Source organism: Pholis gunnellus (assembly GCF_910591455.1).
Source record: "Pholis gunnellus genome assembly, chromosome: 1".
Taxonomy (NCBI): domain Eukaryota; kingdom Metazoa; phylum Chordata; class Actinopteri; order Perciformes; family Pholidae; genus Pholis; species Pholis gunnellus.
The window spans coordinates 19,393,308-19,416,341 of record NC_136528.1 but is presented as its reverse complement, the minus strand read 5'-3'; the positions used below and the strand labels follow the sequence as shown (position 1 = coordinate 19,416,341).

Genomic DNA, 23,034 nt, shown 5'->3' with positions numbered 1-23,034 from the left:
ATTTCAATACAGAAATGCTGTGGATTTCAAGTACAAAACGTGTCCTCTCTGACTGCATCTTTTATACTTCCTGTATGTTTCCTTTATGAGTTTATGTATTGTGTGGCATATGTGAGAGCATACATATGATTATTAAAAATGTGTTGACATGAAAGACGTAATAGTGAGGGGTACGAATTAATACCAGAATGATTTATTGACTAGCTTGCTGTATCTGTCTGAGGATATAATCCCTCCTGACGCTTGTGCATGCAGGTATTTTCCATTTCTTGAGTGTGGTACTGCATTCCAGATGAGTGAAGAAAGCGCAATAATTACAGTCAGCCTGTGCAATAGTATAACTGAACTGGTACAACTACATAATGAAACTTTTAAGCTGTCAGGTTTGAGACTTTTAAGGAGCAAAACAACAAATAATATGCAACCCGTCTTCAAGGCAACAAGGAAACTGTAATGTTCAAGTACTTTTGTATGTTTTACGGTTTAAAAAAACAATAATTTAAAAGCTTGGTGAATTAAACAGATTTTGAAAGGTTCTTAAATTTAAAAAAATGACATGAGTCCCCAAGCCACACTTGAACCATGACATTGCAGTTCATGGTTGGCCCCCGGGGCAGCCCATATGGTGCATATTTCTGAATAAAGTTAACTTTAATAAAATTATCATAAAGTGTCTGATACACCTGGGGCCAGTTTTATTCCAGTGTAGAAGTAGGCCATTGGTTGGGCTGGGGAAATACATAATGAAGCTTCCATGTATAGTCTACATTGTGCTTGGTGAAAACCTGGAGGTGACAGGGTACATACGCACTGCACATTGGCAGAGAGGAATGTCTGGAGGTCAATAGGTGCCTCAAGGCTATTTCAGGTTGTGATCTGGCCCTATGAAAGATGTTCATTTATTGTGTGTGTAGCCTACTAACAACTTCAGTTTTGTCAATAAAGATGGCATTTTATTTGGCATCCATCAAGCGATTTTACTATAAAAACAAGCCGTCAATCTGGGAATAAAGATCTTATTTGGCAGTTGGCAGCCTCACTACGAGGATTAGGGTGATATGCCGCTTGTGACCAGCAGGTGGCGGTGTCGCAGCGCTGCTGGCCAGTAAGTAGGTGTTGCTTCGTCTCCACTTTGTCCACGGCCGTGACGTATTTCCTGGGGCTTGTACGGACCACTCAGCGGTACACCAGAGGGGTATCATGACCATTTATAACCAGCAATTCTCTCTTATCAATTTTTCAGCCGCTTCGCCGTGCCGTCGTCGGTCCTAACACCGCGGTCAGAGACAACAACGAGCCGGGTCGAGCAGGATGTGAACGGAAGCTGGTAAGTTGAGCGGATTCTAAGTTTCCCCGTCTGCGCGAGCTTGTATTTTTGTAGTTTGGGCTGCGTGGTCGGCGAGTTTGCCTCTGGTACCACCGGGACCCCGACACCGGACGGGACAGGACCGCCCTGTTGTCTTACCGATCCCGGTGGCTGTCAGTTTGTACGTGAAAGAACCGGGGATCTCACACACACACACTCACTCACTCACGCCGAGGTGACGTCTACTGCGCCGCGTACGGTTTCTATGGTTGTTCCTGCGCGTGAGAGAGAGAGAAACAGATTGTGTCGTCGGTGCTCCACACTGCTCGGTCGGACTGAGTGAGTAGTAAAATGTGAGGTCGGAATTGTTCTCCAGGGGTGGATGAGAGGGGAGGAAAAGGGGGAGGCACCTGCGAGACGGAGCAGGTCAGCCTACCAGCGGTGTCAAGTTTTTGTTAATCACGACACTTTCAGACACATTTGTCAAGCCGAGGAGTCTTCTTCTTCTTCTTCGTCATCGGATCAGCTCCAGCCGCCACATTATGACTCCGTGTTGTTGTCACGGACTTTAACGTGTGAGGTGAGTCAACCGACCGCGATGCATTTAAACCTCTTAACTTTAGCTCAACACGCATTAAAGTGTCTGGCGTCACAAACAGGCCGGGGCGAGAGATGTTTTCCAGTTAACTGCAGTTAATAATGTCTCCTCCTCGTTGTTTACACATGCAGCAGCATACTTTTATTATTATTATTATTATTATTATTATTACACGAGCACTTGGATTCCCTCGGGACTGAACTTTGACACCAGGAGCAATCAGTGCAGGAACCCAGCTGGTGTTGTTGGCTCGGACCGTTTTGTTTGTCCTCTCATATCTGATGGACCTGGATTGATATGAATACTGACTTTCTGTGAAAAGCATCGTTTCACAAGTGAAACTGAGCTCCAGCTCTTTAGTGTCACTGCCCTCCTTGTGTTGTTTGTGCTTCCTACGCCCAGCACTGTAACTGTACCTCTCCAGTGATGCAACACGGAGCTGTTGATCATTATGGATGCACACTGAAAACCAGGTTGTGTAGCCCCTTGCATGCTGAAATACTCGAAGCACCTTGTTGTGATAGAGTGTCAGGCCGCTTGCTTGTATGCTGTGATAATGTGTTTCAGTTGTTGTGAGCAGGGCCTTGGCATCTATAGAAATGCACGTGCTACTTCTTATCTCAGGAAAGCTGAACTTGAAAAGGCCAAACTCCATTTAAGTGTAATAGAAAAATATATGTTAATGCTGACCGTCACTGCAGGAAGACAGAAGAAGAAGAAGAAGAAGAAGAAGACAGATTGGGTCAAAACAAATGTAGGAAAAAATAAGATCAGACCACAGAGTTTACTTTTTGTTGTTTGCAAGCACTTTAATTAGGCTAGCTGAGAGTGAACCCATTAAACCGGCAATGGGTTTTACAATGACGATTCCCATTATAAGAAATAAATCTTACCTCGCAAAGATGATTGCGAATAACATTAAATACTTTGAACAAGTACCCTGTGATGATGTAATGTTTGGTCACGGTGACACACTTTTAAAACACTGAAACTAGTTTCCAGGTGTGTTTATTAAATAAAGAGCAAAATGGTGAAATCCTACACCATCAGAGAGGTAAAAATACACTGTTGTTATTAAAAGCCTTCATTCAGCAGGGCGAATGAGGTGTTATATGAAACTCAAAGGTGTTTTTTCTGCTTCTTTACATCCTGAATAAAGGCGTCCATACTCATTGTGTCAGGATCTGGAGTTCTACGGTTCTTCCTCTCCAGAGGTGTTCACTTTCACCATTTTGTTTCCTGTTTTTCCCCTTTTTACTGTGAGCACCTCCAGACTTCCAACAGAGGTCCCACAGCTCTGCTAATAGCTGTTCATATTTTAATTAACAACACATTGAATCTAATTCAAACGCCGAAGTAGAAATGTTTAAATATCTCAGCTCTCGCTTTATATTCAGCTTGTAGTGAAAGCTGTGTGTCGGCCAGAGGCTTCGTCCAACAAAGACAAAGACAAAAAATGTCTGTCTTCCTGTTTGCCCAAATCTCTGATAACTATCTCTTTGAAAACTGTAGAATATGAATCTCCACATGGTATTTATCACTTGAGTTGAACATCTAAAATACTCAAAAGCAAGTTAAAGGACAGAATCCAGATCTAGAGTCTCTTTGTGAAACAACCTCCTGTCTTGTAAACACGTAGAATGTTCGAGAATAGAAGATTTAAAACATTTAAGACTTGTAGAGAAAGTCATCTTATAAACCTGTGATGCAAGCTTTTAAGATGCTTTTCATTTAAATGCAGATTCGGATAGCACTTAAACCGTAAGCACTCATTTGAGAATAAACAAGAAAAACATGTAAAATCTAATTTGGAAACCAGAACAGCAAACAATGGAAACATTTAAAGTGGACTCTTTGTGATAATAATGGTCTGAATGTTGGATTACTGCATCTAACTCCTCTAAAGACCATGTCTTGTAAAATAGAGGCTTTGTGGAGTGTGCAGCTGTAAAAGACTTTGTAATTAAGGGTAGTGCTAATTGAACACGAGTACCTCCACATAGTATCCTGGATACTCTGAATCTCTGAATAATAGCCAGTAGTCTGCTGCCTGTGTGACACGCTGTGAGGTTGATGTTGATGCAGTTATACCGTCCACAAAACATCCGTACATCACAATTTAGAAACTGAGGTTACGATGTATTTAGCTGCAAGTGCAATGTGATTTTAAGTGTCGTTTGTGGCATGTTGAACTAACCGAATGCTATCAGGATTATTACTTCATCAGGTACACACTGACATATTGATTTCATGTGTGTCACAATGAGAGAATCTGCAATGATTCTAAGAAATGTGATAATGAGAAAAGGGTCGTATGCAGAGATCATTTGTATCTCATTTAAAATGTGAATAATAAACTGATGAGGTGTAAACTTGAGTTCGGTAATGAGGCTGTTATCCTTTTTTGGGTTTAATGATACTTGGCTAATTGTAATTTTGTGTATTTTCTTCTGTTATATTATCACCGTCTGGTCTCATTTACTGTAGTAACACTAAGGACCACTCGCGGCGCGATGCTCCAGCGCACAGTGAAGTAGTTTGGCAGTTGCTGCTCCGTGGCGTGTGGTTTTCACGCTGACGTTAAACACACTGATTGGCTGAGCGCCCTGATGAGGTCACAGCCGCCGGTGCTTTAAAAGTCAGCGTGTGCCTGCAAGTCAAACCTTCACCCTCTGTTTACCTGTTGCATCAAAGGACCAAGGACGACGTCGAGTGAGTTGTGCCACCAGATTTATCTCTCGCTGTCTTTATCTTGCCTGTTGTTTTATCAGTTCCCAACGGATTTTAATTTAAATATGATTTAAAACGTAAACAATTATTGGCTTAAATAGCCAGTTTGTCCTCAATTGTATACTGAACAGATGATACAACAATTAATCATGTAATTAATGTTGGGAGTGGATCCTTGCTACTTAATTTCAGCTGATTTGTTTGTGTTTGTTTTAAAGAGGCTTAACTAAACAGAATGGAAGAATTAAAAAGGTGGTGGAGGGATTTGGGTTTTACTGAAGGTTGACACGTTAGAAATAGTTCTACTTTGAGAGACACTTATGGCACCTGATTTGTTCTGCTTTATTTGATATACATGTTGCTTGTTTTATTTATATATGACTGGCAGAGGTTAGCAGCTTGTCGTACCGACTCACAGCCAGGCTGTAAAGTCGTTCATGGAGACATTTACTTGTTACTTACTACATTGGTCATCAAGTCATGTCACTAGTTTTGAGTTGTCTTTTTCACTTTACGCCGCCAAACATTTTGATCAGTTCCTCTACATGTATCAGAGGGTTCAGTGGATTTAAATATTGATTTGAATTGCCACTAATCAAACAGGGCGTCTTTATATGAAACATCCGAGGGCTGTCTGCAATGTAGGCGAGTAAAATGTAACGACAGTGTAATAAATGATAGATTCGATCTACACTACCTGTATTTGTTTAAAAAGAAGTCACAAAGATATTATTTTAGTGTAGCAAGAGTAATTCTTACGTTAAGACCATTTATAACTTATAGTAATGAATGCTTTATGACTGAAACGTTGCTTTTTAGTATACTTGAATTAGTGAAAGATGTATCAAAGCTGTGGGAAACTATTTAATTGTAAATGCAAACAAAAGAGTAGCCCTTCTCCAACAAACAACGTATATCTTAAGTTGTATATGTAGTACAAATACCTGTAAATGTGTAATTAAATGAAATAAAATTCCTTCTTCATGTTTTACGTGATGATGGAGGAATTTATGACCCAAAAGTGTCATTTACAGCTGGAAATAAAACGGTGAATAGATGCTCTTTTGAAAAGGTTTGTGAATTTATGTCTGGGGTTTAAAGTGTATTTAGTCTAATAAAATATAAACCGGCGACAAAATGAGCAATTATTTTTAATGATGAATGTTCCAGCTACCTCTAAACTCATTATTCTTGCTTCACAACAAATGGTTCAGAGGACATTTGGGGAGCTTGTTTGTTCTCTTGGAGTGTGGCGTAATGACACAGTGAGTTAAATCTGAGTATGTTTTGTTCATCGCGTGGCCGGTTGATGTATAGTCCCTAGTGATGAGAAACCCTGTCCCGTAGTAGACTGGAATCAGGAGAATAAGTGCGACTGCAAACGCAGAATAGGAGCGCTGTATTCAGTCCACTCGGGGCTTACAGTAGAGTTATTACTGTGGATAATAGTCTCAACTGACTGAAGGTCCTGCTGACCGTCTGGCTTGAAACCACAGTAAGGAGGTACCGCAACCTTTACACCATGAGCTCTGGCTTCTGGAGCCAAACTCGTATGATAGATTGCTTTGTCCGATTCATAAGATTGTGTTTTTAGAAGTTTGGGTTTTCCTACAGCTTGTCGATAGTGCATGACTCAGCAAGCTGCAAAGAACTACCCACGCTCAAATCAAGGTATTCAATGTTGTCGTCAAACATTTTTCCCCTGACACTTTAAGTGTCCATGTTCCATTCAGCGACCGTCTCAGGAATTTAAGCTCCACTGTTGAGTGGCCACTTCAGCTCGGAGTGAGACCGGTTCTGCTGTGATCTCTCGGCATCCAGGGCGTAGTCTGGCTTTTCCAGCCACACTTCTCACCTCTGCAGGCAAACCCAGTACACCTAAGCATTTTTCTTTCGTAAGCTTCATCTACCGGATCCTCCCACGGGAGCGTACACGCCAAATTGTGTGTGTGTGTGTCCACAACACGAGGCCCGGCCTTGGCGCCCCGCTCGCTGCTTCCTGTGGGATTATCAGATGCCTGTACTTAGCTGGGCTGTACGTCTGGTTCAAACTGCTGTCGGTGTGGCTGTTATTCCTCACGAACAAAACGGATTCAGATGTTATTTAATGTGTTTTGTCTTTATTTTTGACATGTCAGTATCTTAAAATCTGGAACAGTCACTCCCAGTTCATTCCCCCTATTCCTGTTTCTTTTCCTTGTTTCCTCCAAATATTGAAGCAACTATAGTGAGAAGTGAGAAGTTTTTTGTTCGGCCTCTTGTGAATAGATTCCCTCTTGGGTCTTGACCTGTCCAGGGTTTACAGTCTTCTCTTGGGTTTCAGTTTTACAGTCACTAGAAATGACCGTCGTCTCTTCTTTTGTTTCCTGTCAGGTGAGCTGTGACTGCCCCCCCCACCCCTCCCTTCTTTGACTCTCCGTGCACCTGCATGCACCGTCGGCAGCCCCGGCCCGTCGGAGAGACGCCGTGCTCAGAGACTGTTCTGCATTAGGAGAACCCATGGCTCCTGGCCCTCCGTGTCCCTCTGTAGGCCGCAGGCTCCGGCTGCTGGAGTTGCTGCTCGGGCCTCTGCTGGTCTTGCTGGTTTCTGGGCTGGAACCAGCACTGGGTCAGAAGGTCTACACCAACACATGGGCTGTCCACATACCTGGAGGTCAGGAGGAAGCTCAGCAAATTGCCAGTAAACATGGGTTCATCAATTACGGACATGTAAGTAATATGATTTTTTTTCTATCCTGCATTTGCATCGGTGTAATGTTTAGATATGAGAAAGCACTTAAGAACAGGGGTGATACAGGAGCCTTATGTGGAAAATAAAACTACATTTCGACTAGGCAAACCTAGGACGCATCGGCCTCCTGAAAGGTGGCATAAAAGGTGAGTTTGCTGCTATTAGACAGTGTGCATAATATCTGACTTTTTCATTTTTGTGTTATTATATCCCATCAATGTCCAGATGTGCTGTTATTTCTGAAGTTCACTTTATTGTAGTTTCCTGTTGGCTCAGCTGTCAGAGAGCATGATACAGTCGGAGTATGGCTTCTCTTTTTCCATCCAAAGACAAAACACTAAAATCTTTTTAAAGTATTTATAATTCCTGATCTTATTTCTCTGTGTAGTCTGTTGCAGTGAAGCCCAATATTCACCCTATTGTGTGACTGTAGATGTGATCACCAGGTACTAAACAGCTTGTCACTTCGTCATAAAAAAAGATCTTTTACAGCTCATTGAGTTTGAACATTGTTTTTCGCGGCAGTGGTGTTGCAAGAAGCAGGGTGCTTTTGTACCAATGCACTGATCAAACGCATATGTCACAACAATAGATTTTTTTTTCCATCCTGGTTGTTTGCTTGTTAGTGAACCGGTTATGACAATAGTCTAAAGCCACACAGCCACAACTACGTCTCCAGCTGGGAACGGTTTCAAAGACTACTGAACCCTACAAAGGCTTCACGGATTTATGTTTGTGTTTTATGTATTGATGTGGATCACACAGATGCTGATATTGAAAAGATTCAGCTTTTTATAGTACAGACTGTTATGTTTAAACGCAGCAGAGAGAGTTTGTGATTCTTTGAGGTAAACTTCACTTGAGCTGTGGGCGTACACTAAAATCTAGTGCTCTCACTCTCACTCAAGGCACAGCACTTTTACTTCCCGGTTTAAAAATCATACAGTTCAGACTGATTTCAAATAATCGTTTATTAAATTTTAATTAAAACGGTTGAAATTTCCAAACACCAGGCCTGAATGATTTTATCTCCTGACTGAAGAGTTGGATCGGGCTAAAAACTTAATTTCCTATGTTTCAGTGAAGTCTTCCTCTTTAAGCACTTCCTGGTTGACCTCAGTACAAACTAATTTGCCAAGTTAGAGTTGTAAAGCTCGTTACATTAATTTAGTCTTCATTAGAAGTTCTTTTTTAAAATGTTGAGGATCATCTGTTGCTCGCAACTTGTTTTTAGACGAAATGCAGCAGTGGTAGATCTGTAATTTGCAGATTGCACAGTATACCTTCAGACTTGATTACAATAAGTGTGACAACCCACTAAAGATGTGTGTGTGTGTGTATAAAGTACAACATAGAAATGTGAAAGTTTTCTGATAACAAGCACCTCTTCATGCACATGTTTTAATTCCATCGTCTCAGCACTTTTCCGTGTTCCGCTTTGCACCATATGGTCTTACTGGTCATGACCAGGAATGTTATTTGTGCTCTGAATCACAGCATGCAGACTAATGAGTAATCCAACACACTTTAATCCTTAAACTATGTATTGCCCGTGGACGGTGAGGACTCCACACACACACAGCAATTACACCCGTGTTCTTGCAGAACTACGTCCTGGATACCAGACGCGGTGTGGTTTGGCCAGTCTCAGCAAGTTGCTTACAACCATTTTATGATATTTTGAGGGAAGGATAATGGGCCAATGTTTCTGACCAGCGCTAGTTTGACGAGCTAGCCTCGATACAGCGTTTAAGATGGAGAAATGGCAGAAGAGGGAACTGTCCCACGGAGCAGGCTTCATAAAGTTAGCTGGATAAATGCTGAGTAAAACCTTGAACTCTCTCAAATGCCGCAGGACAACAGCGTCAACCAGAGAGGACTGTGAAGTACAATACAGATATACCAAGTTTGGGCAAACAAAGTCTTCTTTGTCAACCCGACCACTACTGAATAGTCTTCCTATTAGAGAGCACTAATTCACTTTAAACATAAGCTCAAAAGATGGCTTAAAGCAACCCAAACTTGCAAGAAAATCATGAGTAATACTACCGTATCTCTCGCACTGCTGTTACGTACCCTCATTTTTTAATACATACATCTGCTAATTTCGTAATGTGTTTATCTGTCTCATTGTGTTGTATCGCGTTGTGCTGTATTCAGTTGTACTATATTGATAACCTTAGCTATTATTATACTCATTTGTAATAACTTCCCCAGGGACTACAGGTGAAAATGAGCTAACTCTTTATATTGACTTGTTACTTGCTGTGCACTGTCCCTTTTTGTAAATGAATACAATATGTTCACAAATGACATATGTTCTGATGTGCATGTGTTACGCTTATGGCGGCAAATGAAAAAGTCATTTTGAAGTATCAAACAGAAATTCATGAGCCGGATCTCTTTTCATTGCTAGAGGAAAGAACCACTTTGTGCTCGGGCAAGTTATTCCTCTACTTGAGGAGCTGTCTGTGGTGGAGACGAGATTCATTTTCAAAATGAATTTATCAATTCGAGTTATTATTCTGAATGTATTCTCAAATGTGAGATTTTTGTGGGGTTTCTTTAATCCTCAATTATGACGACTTGAAGACGTCACCGTGATGAGCATTTTCTACCGTTGTCTTACATCGCAGACCAACCGATCATTGATTGTTTGAGACAATACTCGACACATTCACGGATAACGAAATCAATTGTTGGTTGCAGCCGTAATTAAGTTGACCTCTTTAGACGCAGGCTTCAGGAGGCTTTGACACGTGCAGTATAAGGACTGGCAACATGACAAGGCCGTGATAGACCTCAGAATAAATGACATGAAACAGTCTCATCCGTGCGGCCCTCGGCATGTTATTGATGCATTCTTTCTGCTCATTAACTTTGAAAGGTGAGGCGTAACCACGAGTGAGGACAAAAATAAACGATGCTCGTCACTGCATTCCAGTAAGTCACTGGTTAAAATGAAGCCTCTCGAGCTGGGAACAAACAAATCTGTTAAGGTTGTTTTGCCTACAGCTGTGAGGGAGGGGGAGGGGGAGGGGGAGGGGCAGGGGGGGGGGGGGTGAAAGTTGCTGTGTGAGCTCTCCGTCTGGCTCTGCTGGTGTGTGCAGGTGTTGGCATTAGGCGGCAGTGCTTTGAGGGGAGGATCAAAGACTGCAGATGGGCATGTTTTACCGCTCTGGTGATGGTTGTTTTTATCCCCCTTCGCTCAGCCCACTGACACTATGGCGTCCATACCCTCTGCCCCTCTGCACCCTAAACATGTCACTTTGTTTAATCCACCATCATGACACATGCAGCATATAATGCTCATGTTGAGTAGATCGTTTTCTCACGTGATTTTGCTCATTGGTGATACTATGCAGATTTAATGTAACGTAAATGCTTTTAACTGCTATGTGATATGTGTCTTTATGCTTTGGGCTGCTGCTTAATGATTATTTTCATTATAGATTAATTGTTTTGTTTTTATAATGTCATAAATGCCCATCAGTCAACAACAGCAGTCAAAATCCCAAAGATGCTAAACTTCACTATGATCTAGACTAAAGATAATAAAAAGCAGTAACGCCTCATAATTCTTACTTGAAACATGACCGGATATTCGATTATCACAATAGTTGGCATCTAATGTTTTTGTCAATTGACTAATTGTTTCAGCTTGCCACGATTTATACGAATGAATTTATTTAAGTTAACTCGTTACTGCCCTCAAGATGCTTTCCTTCAATTCAGGGACTTGGTAAACTAGTTTTATTCATCAGTTTCGTGTGGTTTCTCCGTATTTGTCTGCTGGTAGCAGCAGCAGCAGTAATGGCTGTTTTTCAGTCAGATTTGCTGTGACCTGAAAGTAATTGGTTGGATTGAATAGGAAGACAGAAAACTGGCTAGTCATCCGGCTGATGTAATGCATCTGTCCGTCCTTGTTGATGCGAGTTCTTTACGGTTGGTTTGGTGTGTCGGGGCCAAAGCAAAAGTCACTTTGCAAGTCTCTTCCTTCTGCTGTCACTACTCATCAATCAAGGCCAGCTAGCCAGTGTGACAGCGGGGTTGGTCGTTTGTCAAAGAGGAAACTTTAAAGCAACATTTTCTGACGGCAGCAAATCATGTAAAACCCTCTCTGCTCCGTCCCTCACTCAGTTGTCACTGGGCTTTAGAATTCCTCCCTTTTCTCTCTTTGCAATAAGTGACGCCAGTAAAGAATATAAATATGAATGCACTTGAAATGAACCGGACTATCTGTTTTCAAAGTAATAGGGTGCCGTGACCAAGTGGTGTGCAAATGGGATGCAGTCAGTTTGACTCGACTTGTACATTATAGGGCCATTTCAGAACAAGGGGAATAATTAAAACTAAGTTAAAGTAATAAAATGAAGAAAAGGCTGACTCGCACTGTGCTAAATGGGTATTAACTGCCAGCTTGCATCTCCGGATGGTTATTTTACATTTTAAAGACCTTTTTCTTGCCCACATCATCGGGCTTGCTCTGCAGTTTTTTTTCCGGGGCAACTCGCATTTTGGTGCTACGTCTGGTTCAATTGCGGCTCCATTTACACCCGGTATTTAAATAAATAGTGAAATGGGATTAGAGGGACTGTCATTAGGAGTAAGGAGTGATTTGATAAGGAGGACTGACACAAGTTAAATACTTCTTAAGAATCATTATAGTGCAGTTTGTGAAATGGATCAAACAGCCACAAGATCAAAGGATTAATTTGAAACCAAATCAGTTGGTTTTTATACTGTTACAACAAAAGCAGCCCTTTGTTATTTGATCTGTTCCCGTCGACTGCTGGTTTTTACGGCGAGATGGATACTTTTTGTGTGTTTTTTTTTTTTAGGTCAGTCATGTGTTTTGAAACATTGTGCCTCTCTGTCTGTGGCCTCAGGCTTTCACCATCTCGTCCATCTTGTATGCAGCTCATGAAAGTTCCCTTACTGAAGATGACGGAGTCTGAATATTTAACTCGCTCTTTGCAATGTTGCGGGACGACTTTATGGCCTTACCTTGTGTTGCACAACTTGCAGCCTTTGGATTCATTGTATTAATCTTCTAAATCTAAAAATTAACCGATGACATTACTGTGTTTTTATTGTTGAGAACTAAAGCTTAAAAATCACATTCAAAACAACTTTTAAATTGTGCTGGAGTGATTTCGTCTTAGTTGTTAACGTTGTTGATGAAAGTCTACCTGCACAGAGCCGTGTCTGGAGGAAGTGTTGTATAAGAGGTGTCAATGGCACCATTTCGAAGAAAGTGTCTTTGTTTCCTGCTTCCTCCTCCTGGAATATGAAACAGGTTTATTGTTCACTCATGAAAAAACAAAAATAGTGTTCCATTTACGTGACACAATGTCTGGAGAATGCAAAATAAATCGTATTTTCTTTGATTATTCTTAACCAGAGGTTGTGAATGAATAAATACCTTGAATAAATGTATACAAGTCCTCTATAAGACTCTCACTTCAAAGTAAAATGGAGCACTTCTCAGAAGCGTGTCACTTCCTTTCTGGTGAGCAGTGGTTTCGGTTACTAGTGTTGGATTAAACCGTCCGTGTTCATATTTAGAGGCCAAGTGCCTTCAAAGCTCGTTCTGCTGGTTCACCCCCCCACCCCAGGGCTTTGCATGTAAGGGAGTATTGTGTTTGGCATACTGTGCCCCCACTGTACTCCGTGGCACCATCTTGGCCTATTTTCCCTCCTGTCTGAAGTGGTTAGCCCCTTTTTATGAAGGTTATTAATATTCTGTTCAGCACAAGATTAAAGAAGGAGCCAGAGAGACGGATATTATCTGTAGTTCTGATGAAGGCTCTCTCCTATCTGTAACTCGTGTCAACGCACTGAACTTAAAGGAAACCTCTGTCAGCACTTTAATCTAGCCCACAACAAAAAGAAAAGTAGTTAACAAAATGGCGGAGGGTTGAACTTCTAATCTCTTACTTCCACATTTGATTGTGTTTCCCATATGTTTCTACTTTAAATGAAAAGTCTTTTGTCTTTGCCAAATACCTAAATATCCACATAATGTGACATCATATGCATGTGACTTGTTGTGCTTTTTAAATCATATTTCCATGCAAAAACATTTTAATAAATGATTCACTCAGACATGTGAGTAGACTGATACACCATTCATTTGACCAGGCTGTAACAGTCAGTATGCCATTGTGCATCTTTCCCAGAAAGAAACATTTAAAAATAAATACATTTAAAATCCTCGAACAATATCAAGTCTCTCATCGATATAATCTGCCTGGACCAACTTTTCTGTCGCAGTTGATTTGAATTTCAATGTATATTTAGACGGACTTTGGTTAAACTATGCTAAGCTAAGCTAAGCTGCTCCACAACGTCTGCAACTCGGTACTCGTTGAGCAGCACGAGTTGTTCGACTGATTGGCTTGTAGTCAGTTTTCTGTTTGTCCTGAAATCACAGCAGCTATTATTCTGTCATATTATATTTGTCGTAACATGATTACAGAAGTCAAACCCCATGGGCATGAGGAATGTCTCTATTTATTTATCCATTAACCTGTGTTGTCGGCATTGAATGCTTCCATTAATTGTATAGCTCAGATGAATAATGCGGTTTGTATGTAGTTTGCGTAGCAAGGTGGAGGCGTGTTTTGTTGACTTAAGACGATTCATCCTTGTTGATACATGGAACTGTTTGGTGACTTGGAACCTGAAATAATCACTTTGTGAATGTAACAAAAGGCTGTTGAATCTCTGGTCTCGCTACTCTGTTATGAAGTTGTCGCTTCTTATCTGGCCTCCAAAAATTGGTAATTGTTTAAGGTCTCCACTGTGGAGACATTATTGCGTAAACTGCAACACCTCAATTTCGAGGCTCTGCTAAACTGTTGGTCCTGCTCGGCCTGATAAGTGTTATTTTTCAGCCTTCTCTCGGATGAAACTTCATTGCAGAGTACAACCAGACTGTATTGAAAAACACCAGAGATGAGAGGCTGACGGTATGGAGTTCATAATTGGACTCTGGCGAAGTGAAGCAATCAACTGCGGGGGAAAGAGGGGGGGGGGAGGTTGAAGACACTTGCTGGAAAATCTTCTGACAAGATATGATTGGAGAAGGAGCTGCCTGCTGAGTGCTGCAATGAGCTGCTCTGCATGATTTGTTCAATGCCACACAGGTGTTTCCTCTTGTTTTGTGCTGCATTGCCGCCGTGTCATCTGCCAAGAAGCGAGACTCGCCAACGCCTGCACAAAGCACTTTTTCTGTGCTTCTCAACCTAACTTTATCCCCCTAACAAGATGCTTTCATCCAACTTCTAACTGTACCAAAGTGTGAAATTAACTTTTGAAAATGTCACGAAGACTGTGACTTATTTGCGTTTTTTTTTCTTCCCAGCAGCAGCATTGAGGTGAATAATAAGGTTCCCTCAACAAAAGCAGGCGTGCCATTTAAATACGCCCACATGAAAAATGAAAATAGCCTTTCTGGAATTAATTATTATTGAGAGGGTTATTGTTAATTTATGACAGCTAACATTTGCAATACTTTATGCTCTGGAGGCGATACAAAAAGATGTATTTAAGGATATTCTAATGTAAACGCACAAAGAGCCGTTAACTTGGAAAGCACAGCCCATTTAATATAACTGGGACACGCGGTGGACCGATGATTTAGAGTCGGCTGTTAGAGCGAACGTCACTAAATCATTGTGAATATGACAAATACCTTTTCATCTTCACACGGTAAACACTAAAAGAAGGCTCACACATGACATGTAGTGTAAATGTCACACACACCTGGACAGAAACCAGCTATTGAAACGGCATCACTGTTTCTATTCATCCATGATATGTTACTATACCCTGAGGGCCTTTCCAGGGTCCTTGAGTCAAACACACCAGCTGTATAGATTGCCACCTCTAAATATTTCATTATGCTTAAGCATGTTTTGTAAGCTGGTTTACTTTCAATATCTTCATTAATCTTTAACGTGCTGTGGCTGTGGCCTACTTTAGCCGATGAGAGCTGATGGCTCGAGCGGAGCGTGCAGCTCTATAGAGCCGGTGTAGCACGTCCCTTTAGAGACCCGGGCTGCTTTGAAGTGCAGTAACTATAACGCTGCAGACACAAAGTCAGAATAGTTGGTCGTGGGCCCTTGTTTGGTGCCGACCAATTAAGAAGCTGAACTTTTCTTATCCAGGGAGGGATCGCTTCTCATCTCGCTGTGGTTGATGATCGGCAGAGTTGCTCATCTCTCTCTTTGGTCTCTTTGCCTTTGGTGCTTGTGTTGCTGTCAATGAGAGAGCCTCCTTTTATTCCTCGCTCTGGCCTCTCTCTCACTGAGCAGACCTAGATCTCACTTCATCTCGGTGCCAGCTGCTCTTCTTTGGAAGTTAATGAACTGCAGAGATTGACTTATCCTGTTTGCTCTACCGGAGACTTCTGTATTGAGAGGACTTTGGAGCCGATGTACCCAAAATGAAATCCTAAACCATTACCCCATCACAAAACGATGGCGCTGATACTGTGTATTAGAATACTTTTTGGATCATCTAAAATGTATGCATTGGGAAAGTATTCTTTCACTTTGATTTATCTTTTTTATATTCAGAACATGTAAATGAAAACAAAAACCTTGTTAAACCCTGTCAGCAAACGTATATGTTGTGTTCTCCTACTTTGCATTGTAATGCAGTATGTAGTGAAAATCTAAAATTTAAAAATGTCTAAATTCAGAGCATATCTCATGCCTCCACACGAATCTCAATATGGCATCGACTGAGCCAGCGGCTCGCAGCTGATGATGCAACAATGGAAACGGTGCTGACGGAGCTAACCGTGTTCACCTGAGGGGGAACCGGTGGGGGGATGGGGGAGTGTGTGTGTGGGGGGGGTTTATCTGCTGTAAACGCCTCATGAGCGCAGTGCAGAGCGGGGGCCGAGAGCTAACCAGTGGGGCACGCTCACATGCACAAAAAAGCTCGTGCTGCCGACCCGGCTATGTCAACAAAGCACATAGAAGCTCAGATTACAACACACACACACACACACACACACACACACACACACACACACACACACACACACACACACACACACACACACACACACACACACACACACACACAGAAACACACACACAGAAACACACACACACACACAGGGAGTGGCTTCTTTCTCCTCTCAGGTAGACATTCGTCCACTATATCTTTACATAGATAATATATCTTTACATAGATAATAGGTGTTTCATCCTATATTAACGCTTTGAATAATGTATAGAAAACCTTTTAAGTAGATAAAAATATGACATTGCATTTCAGAAATCCAATAACTACCCGAGTTGAACCTGAATTTTCCATATATTATGTAAGGCACTGCGGTATTTACACTGTAGTGGTATTCTCAGGAAACTTTGCTCGTGATTGTGGCATCGCATCAACCTCTTTGTTTTTGAAGCAGCTCATAAATTGGCCACAATCTCCAGAGAGCAAGATTTTCTTTCTTTTGTGAGCGACTCAGCGCCAAGTTGATCTAAAATAGGATAATGGAACTGGTCCTGAAAGACATGCATGTCACGTTTTACAAGATGAGTGTATTAATGTGATTCAGTCGCAGCAAGCTTTGTAAAAGAGGAATAAAAACAGAGCAGTGAACTTCAGTCTGTCTTTCTGTCATCCATCAGTCGCAGGTTCTTGGAGTCACGGAGCAAAATAGAGTCACGCCTACGCACTTCATACTGCTGCAAAACAAGTTGGGAAACCAGAGAATTGTCTTTGCTCCATTTGATCCACCTTTTAACCGTGTTATTTTTGTTCATAGAAGATCGAGGGGAAAAGCTACCAGTCTGATCTTATGCCCAAATACGATGCTGAACCCTCCAGATGTTATGATATAAGGGATTTCTGAACATCCTTTTTAGGTATTTTACTAAGCAGCATGCAGGTAGCTGACTTTTCTAGTCTTTAGTTACTATATGTGTAGACACTGTATTTCTATAGAATACATTCTGTTTATAACAGTATCAGATGAAAATGGCCCGAAACATTTGTTTTCTCATCTCTGTTTGTCCCCACTGATGACATTCTGTTACCTTGTATGTGTTTATCTTTTTACATAAAGTTAATAATCAAAAGGCCACCGCAGCTCAAACCAATAATTGCTATCTTGTCAAAAAACGGCCCCACAGTGATATCACTAAAGGCCAACATTGCACGAATCAGTGTTACTGGAGACTTCCTGAGGATGACATACACATATCTAGCTCCACTCGTTCTCCTTCACAAAACCTCACCCTGTAGAGAAAGATGGGGGGAAAAAAAAACAACAAGCTGGTCAGCAGGAGGCCATCCCCGGCCTAGAGCAAAGGAGTGAACACCCATATTGCCAGGGGTCCTGGGAACTGCAGCAGCACTCAGTCATTATTCTGCTCCCCCACAGAGGAGCGATGGGGGCTGGGATGGAGCAGAACCACACACAGGTCACAGGGGCTGTAACAAGAGCCAGATGTTCTGAGGGAAAATACATGGACACGCATCTCTCTGGCCTTTATTCAATATGAGCACATGTACGCACACGCACACACGGAGAAGGTTGAGGTATTTCAAGAATGTCAGCACTGAAATGGAAAAAATACCTTTTTTAAGAGTCTTGTATGATTCTAGTTGTAGTTAGAATAATAGCTGTAGGCTGTAGTGTTTGATCATCACATTTCTGCTCTGGAAATCAAAAGTAACTTCACGTAATCATTTCAACCGAACAAGCAACCTCTTGTGGGTTAAGTATCTGCTTGTTAAATGTATTATGTGTTATACCTGTTGTGTCGCTTACGCGCATAAACTGCAGGGGAGTTGTCCTCTGCTGTTGGGATGAACCTTTTGATAGCAAACAAGTATAGCTGAAACAGAAAAGTAAAAGATTCATCGTTTCACTTGTTTTTTAAGCAGAAAAACAGCTTCTGCAACCTCTCAAATGTGTGTATTTGCTGCTGTTCTTTGTCATACATCACTGGGGACATAATTACTTTTTTTAAATTACTATTTGTTTGGTAGAAAGCCACACATTTGCAGATGTCACCTTGGGCTCTGGGAAGTTTTAATGGACATTTTTTCACTCTTTCATACGTCGTAGACTCAAAGAGTAATTGAATAAGCAAAAGAATGAGCGGTAGTTTAATCGATAAAGAGAATATTTGTTAAATTGAGTCCCAAAGTTTAGTAACTTGCAAAGCAGCAGTTCAGATCGACTCTGTGTGCTTTATTTTATAAGCTAGTGTTTCAGTTACAGCAAGCCGTCTTCAGAAGTTTAAAATCTAAATCTAGCGTACTCCATCAAAAAATCATTCAATCAAAACTATCGCATTCAAGATCTTTTTACAACAAGATACAAATTAATACAAATTTAGATAAAGTGTGCTAACAATAGAGCCACAGGGACCTTTCGTTACATGACAATTCGCTTTTATTCAACTATTAAACAAAAGCAAAATGCCAAAAAAAAGCATGTAAAAAAAAAAAGAAAAGAAATCGTTTTAATTTTTGTATATTAAACTAAATTCCAATATGAGGCGTTTATAATCTTCTCTGTGTTGGTTTGGGGCGATATAGCCCAAATCTTCACGATATAGGTAACTTGATACCTCGATCATGATAGATCTCTCGTTGTAGCAGGTTTTCTGGGAGGGCAATAGAATAAATTGGCTGGCGTGAATAAAATTCTTGACAAATGCAGTAGAGTGTTGTAAAGAAACAAATACTAAAATAAGGTTAAACTTTTAAACGTAAGGTCCTGAGCTTTACTAAGAGTCTACATCTGTGTGAGGAAATGAACACATCCCTTTACAGAAAGGAAGCCGTTTCACGGGGCCGTTAAACAATGAACCTACCCATCTGCTCTGCTGACCACGTGATAAAAGTCTGGTGCTGCAGCTTCCTCAAGTGAATGTGTCATTGTTGCTGAAAACCAGGATGTTTGCGTCATTAATTTATGCGTCATTTAATTTCATGGTTTCTCTTTAAACTAGTTAAATTGTTAAGTCGTTTGCATCTGATCTGGTATCAGATCCGTCTGTGGATGTAGCTTGTATCTCATGTGATGGAGTAACGAGGACAGGACGCTCCTGTCTTTAACCAGCCACCCTCCTCATGGCGTCCGCGTGCTGGCAGACACATGCACACAATGTGACCTGGGAGGAGCAGCGTCTGTTTGTGGTGCAATTTAAAACAGGCTTTGATCTGATAAGCCTTTTTACAATGAAAACAATGAGGTGAACATTTTAAAAGGAGCCTAATGGAGAATTCATTGTGGGAGGAAAGAAGCATTTGTGTGGAGCTTTTTTTTATTATTTTATTTTTACGACTGCAGCAAGGGATTTTTTTTCTTTGGAACAGGACTCCTGCTAAGTTGTAACAGATCTGCAGTTTTTGAGCCGTTTGGTTGTGCTGCAGTGTAGCAGAGATGCTGGAGTTAGATTTCACATCAGGTGTCCGTATCACTTGTAGTGTTAGTTTAGCTACACATGACAGGAAAAACAGGTTTCTATGCGAGAGGATTCTGGGTTTGTGTTGCTGGAGCATTGCATTTTAAATAGTGAACAATAATTATACTGTCATTCCTTATCGTCATGTACATGATGTACAAATACACCTGCAGTAAGTTTTGTGTGCCTGCCAGGACACTCTGGTCTTTTGCACCGTGGTTAAAGTCGAATCTAAGGAACGTCTAGTGTCTCTCATCGGTTGTATCTTTTTCTATTTTGGCCTGAATGACCTCAAAATGCAGATGCAGGAGCTTTTATTCACATGCCTTCAAATATATCTTTTCAAAATACTGTTTGGCACAAAGTGTTTGCGAAGAATATCAAACAAACAAACACGTCTCTCTCTCTCTCTCATGCACCTTTTTTTTTAAAATTCATTTTGCAGAGCTTTTCAGCTCTTCCAATCACGCGCCAGGCTGTTTCCTCCTCGCAGCGCTGCACCCTGAGTAGGTGCTTATTTGTTTTTGAATGTTTCCAGTAATGATTTGGTAACCTGCCAACTTGGCAGAAATGGTTCCCAAATTCGCTAGAGGTATTTTTTCTTTTGATATCCTTTTGAGAAGGGAGTTTTTGTTCTCGCAGGATGTTATATCATCTGTTTTATTGATGTGACAGTCGGGTCTATCTGTGTTCTTCAGTTTCTATGAAAGTCCTTAAAGTTGGGTAGTTTCAGCTTGACAGTCGAGCGACACAGGCTCTGAAACACCCGCTTCTTTCTCTGTCATCTATCCATGTTGCAAAGGACGTGGAATTTATCATGTCTGTGTACAGTACCCGTTGATGGCGCGTGTGCCTTTTTGAGTGTTCATGAATATTTTATTGCTGATGTAAGCTATGCATCAATGAGTTACAGTCCCCCCCCCACCTCATCAGATGTTTGCGAAATTGAATCCCTGGTGCCTGCTGTTGAAGACGGAGCTCATCTTCTTTATTGTGTGTGATGATTTTGCTGACTGAAGCCGGGCTGACTGAATTGGATTCCTTATGCAGTCGATTTTTAACTGTGGGGGTTTGCTGTCACATTGGGCACGATACAGTATGTACTTTGTGTGTGCGTGTGTGTGTGAAATATGGTTAAATCTATAGGGCTGCAACTTATCATTTCATTATTGATTAACGTGTCTTTTTTTCTCGTTTGCTCTATATGTCACAAAATGGCCTTCACAATCCAAGGTGACATCTTCAAATCACTTGTTTTCAGGCCAACAGACCAAAACCCAAAGATATTTGGTGCACAGTGATACAACATTGGAAAGCACATATTAGCATTTTGTCTTTATATAGCGAATGATTTACACTATTCGATTATCAACGGGCCCCTTCGTGTGTGTGTGTGTGTGTGTGTGTGTGTGTGTGTGTGTGTGTGTGTGTGTGTGTGTGTGTGTGTGTGTGTGTGTGTGTGTGTGTGTGTGTGTGTGTGTGTGTGTGTGTGTGTGTGTGTGTGTGTGTGTGTGTGTGATTTCATTGAATTTTGGAAGGCGTTCTTACTTGTGTGTTTTTAGAACAAATAAACCTTTTGGGCTTTTTAGGCAACATTTAATTTACGATCATCTGGACATTTCTACCCATAAAGCTGGTTTTATTGCTCTGCATTTCAATTATCCATAAATTATGATCCAAATAAATGTTATCATACGCAGGCAATGTACTAGAGCCGATGTTGGAATTTGCTCAGGAGTGAACTGCCATACAACCACCTCTCTCGACTTGCCATATTTAACACAATATACAGGAAACCAACTGCACAGGAAACTCTGAAGAGGCTGTTTTGTGAGGAGTGTCCATCTGCTTCTCTGAAGGCTGCTCCAGTTCATGGAATGTTACCAATGTTTTGGACGGGATACTGTGGTGGCTATAGCTGGTGAGCCTCAGTGACTGGCTCTCGTTCCCAGGGCTTGAGTCCAGATGTACACTGCTGAGGCACAGAGGAGGGACTCCAGCTCCCAGGTTTCCCTGAGAGTCTGCTGCCGCCATTCATTGACTTTTCTAATACGCAAAGTAAACCAGGAGAACTGCAATTATGGTGCTTTGGAAGGAGCTGAGTCCTGTGCTGACTTGAGCTTTGAGGGAGCTTTCCCAACAAGTGGCTTCAAGTGTTTAGTCCACAGAAAACAGCCAGCCTCCCACTGCTTCCCAGACCTATAATACTAGCCGTTTATGAAAGAATCTCGCATTCTCCCTCAACACACACAACACGGCCTGGAACCTTTTATTATCCTTATTTTGGTACCAGGTCGGCATGTTCGTCTATTTGGAGACTGTCCCAACTTACAGCGACTCTGAGAGACTGGTGTTTCCTTAGGTTACAGGAATCGTGCATTGTTTTAAAACACTGAGAGAGACATGAAGGGCAACCACAAACTACAGTTTGCCATTGCTCATTCTGCTGTTGTACATTTATGGAAAGAAACACATTTATCCCAAAACAGATGAATATAGAAATTATTCAAATTCATTACAAATATCTGAAAGCTGAAAACATTTTACAAATTTGGCTTGAAAATCAGACGGATCCTCATCAGAGATTTTGAGACTTTCCACAGGACAGAGTATCATGTTGTTGATGTTGTCAGATTCTAGGAAACGGTTGCGGCTGGCTTTCCTGTCATTGTCCCGGCCACCATGCAGCAGCAGCAGCGGTGTGGTTTGGGCAGCCAGAATGATGAATCCAGCAGTTTTGGCAGCTGGACACAGTCGTTGTGTTCCGAGCTTCAGACTGGACCGGACTCTTTTAAGAGAAAGGAATGCTGCCCTTCGTGGAAAGTGTGACCTGAAATGCCACCACAGGGCACACACACACACACACACACACACACACACACACACACACACACACACACACACACACACACACACACACACACACACACACACACACACACACACACACACACACACATACTTATTGGGAAAAGCAGGGTACACAAGACTGGATGAGTCAGTGGAGTAAACAGTTTGTTGACTAAAAATGCTTTTTTTTGTCTCTCTTTAATGATTTTATTGTGGATACATTTTGGTGTGTGTCACTATGGGCAGTGGTGGAATGTAACAAAGTATGTTTAATCAACCCCTGTACTGAGGTACAAATTTCACGTACATGTACTTAACTTAAATATTTCCATTTCATGACATGTTACACATGCACTCCACTACCTCT

General features: G+C 41.4%; 1 protein-coding gene across 1 annotated transcript in view; it reads left to right on the top strand.

Moving 5' to 3' along the window:
• The first annotated feature begins 1,289 nt into the window (after positions 1 to 1,289).
• The window catches only part of furina (furin (paired basic amino acid cleaving enzyme) a), a 74,663-nt gene continuing 52,918 nt past the window's right edge, over positions 1,290 to 23,034 (top strand). The window contains exons 1-2 of the mRNA XM_079162647.1: positions 1,290 to 1,327; positions 7,008 to 7,343. Of these exons, the coding sequence (XP_079018773.1) occupies positions 7,134 to 7,343 (210 nt within the window). The 5' untranslated portion in view covers positions 1,290 to 1,327; positions 7,008 to 7,133. The remainder of the gene's footprint in view (positions 1,328 to 7,007; positions 7,344 to 23,034) is intronic.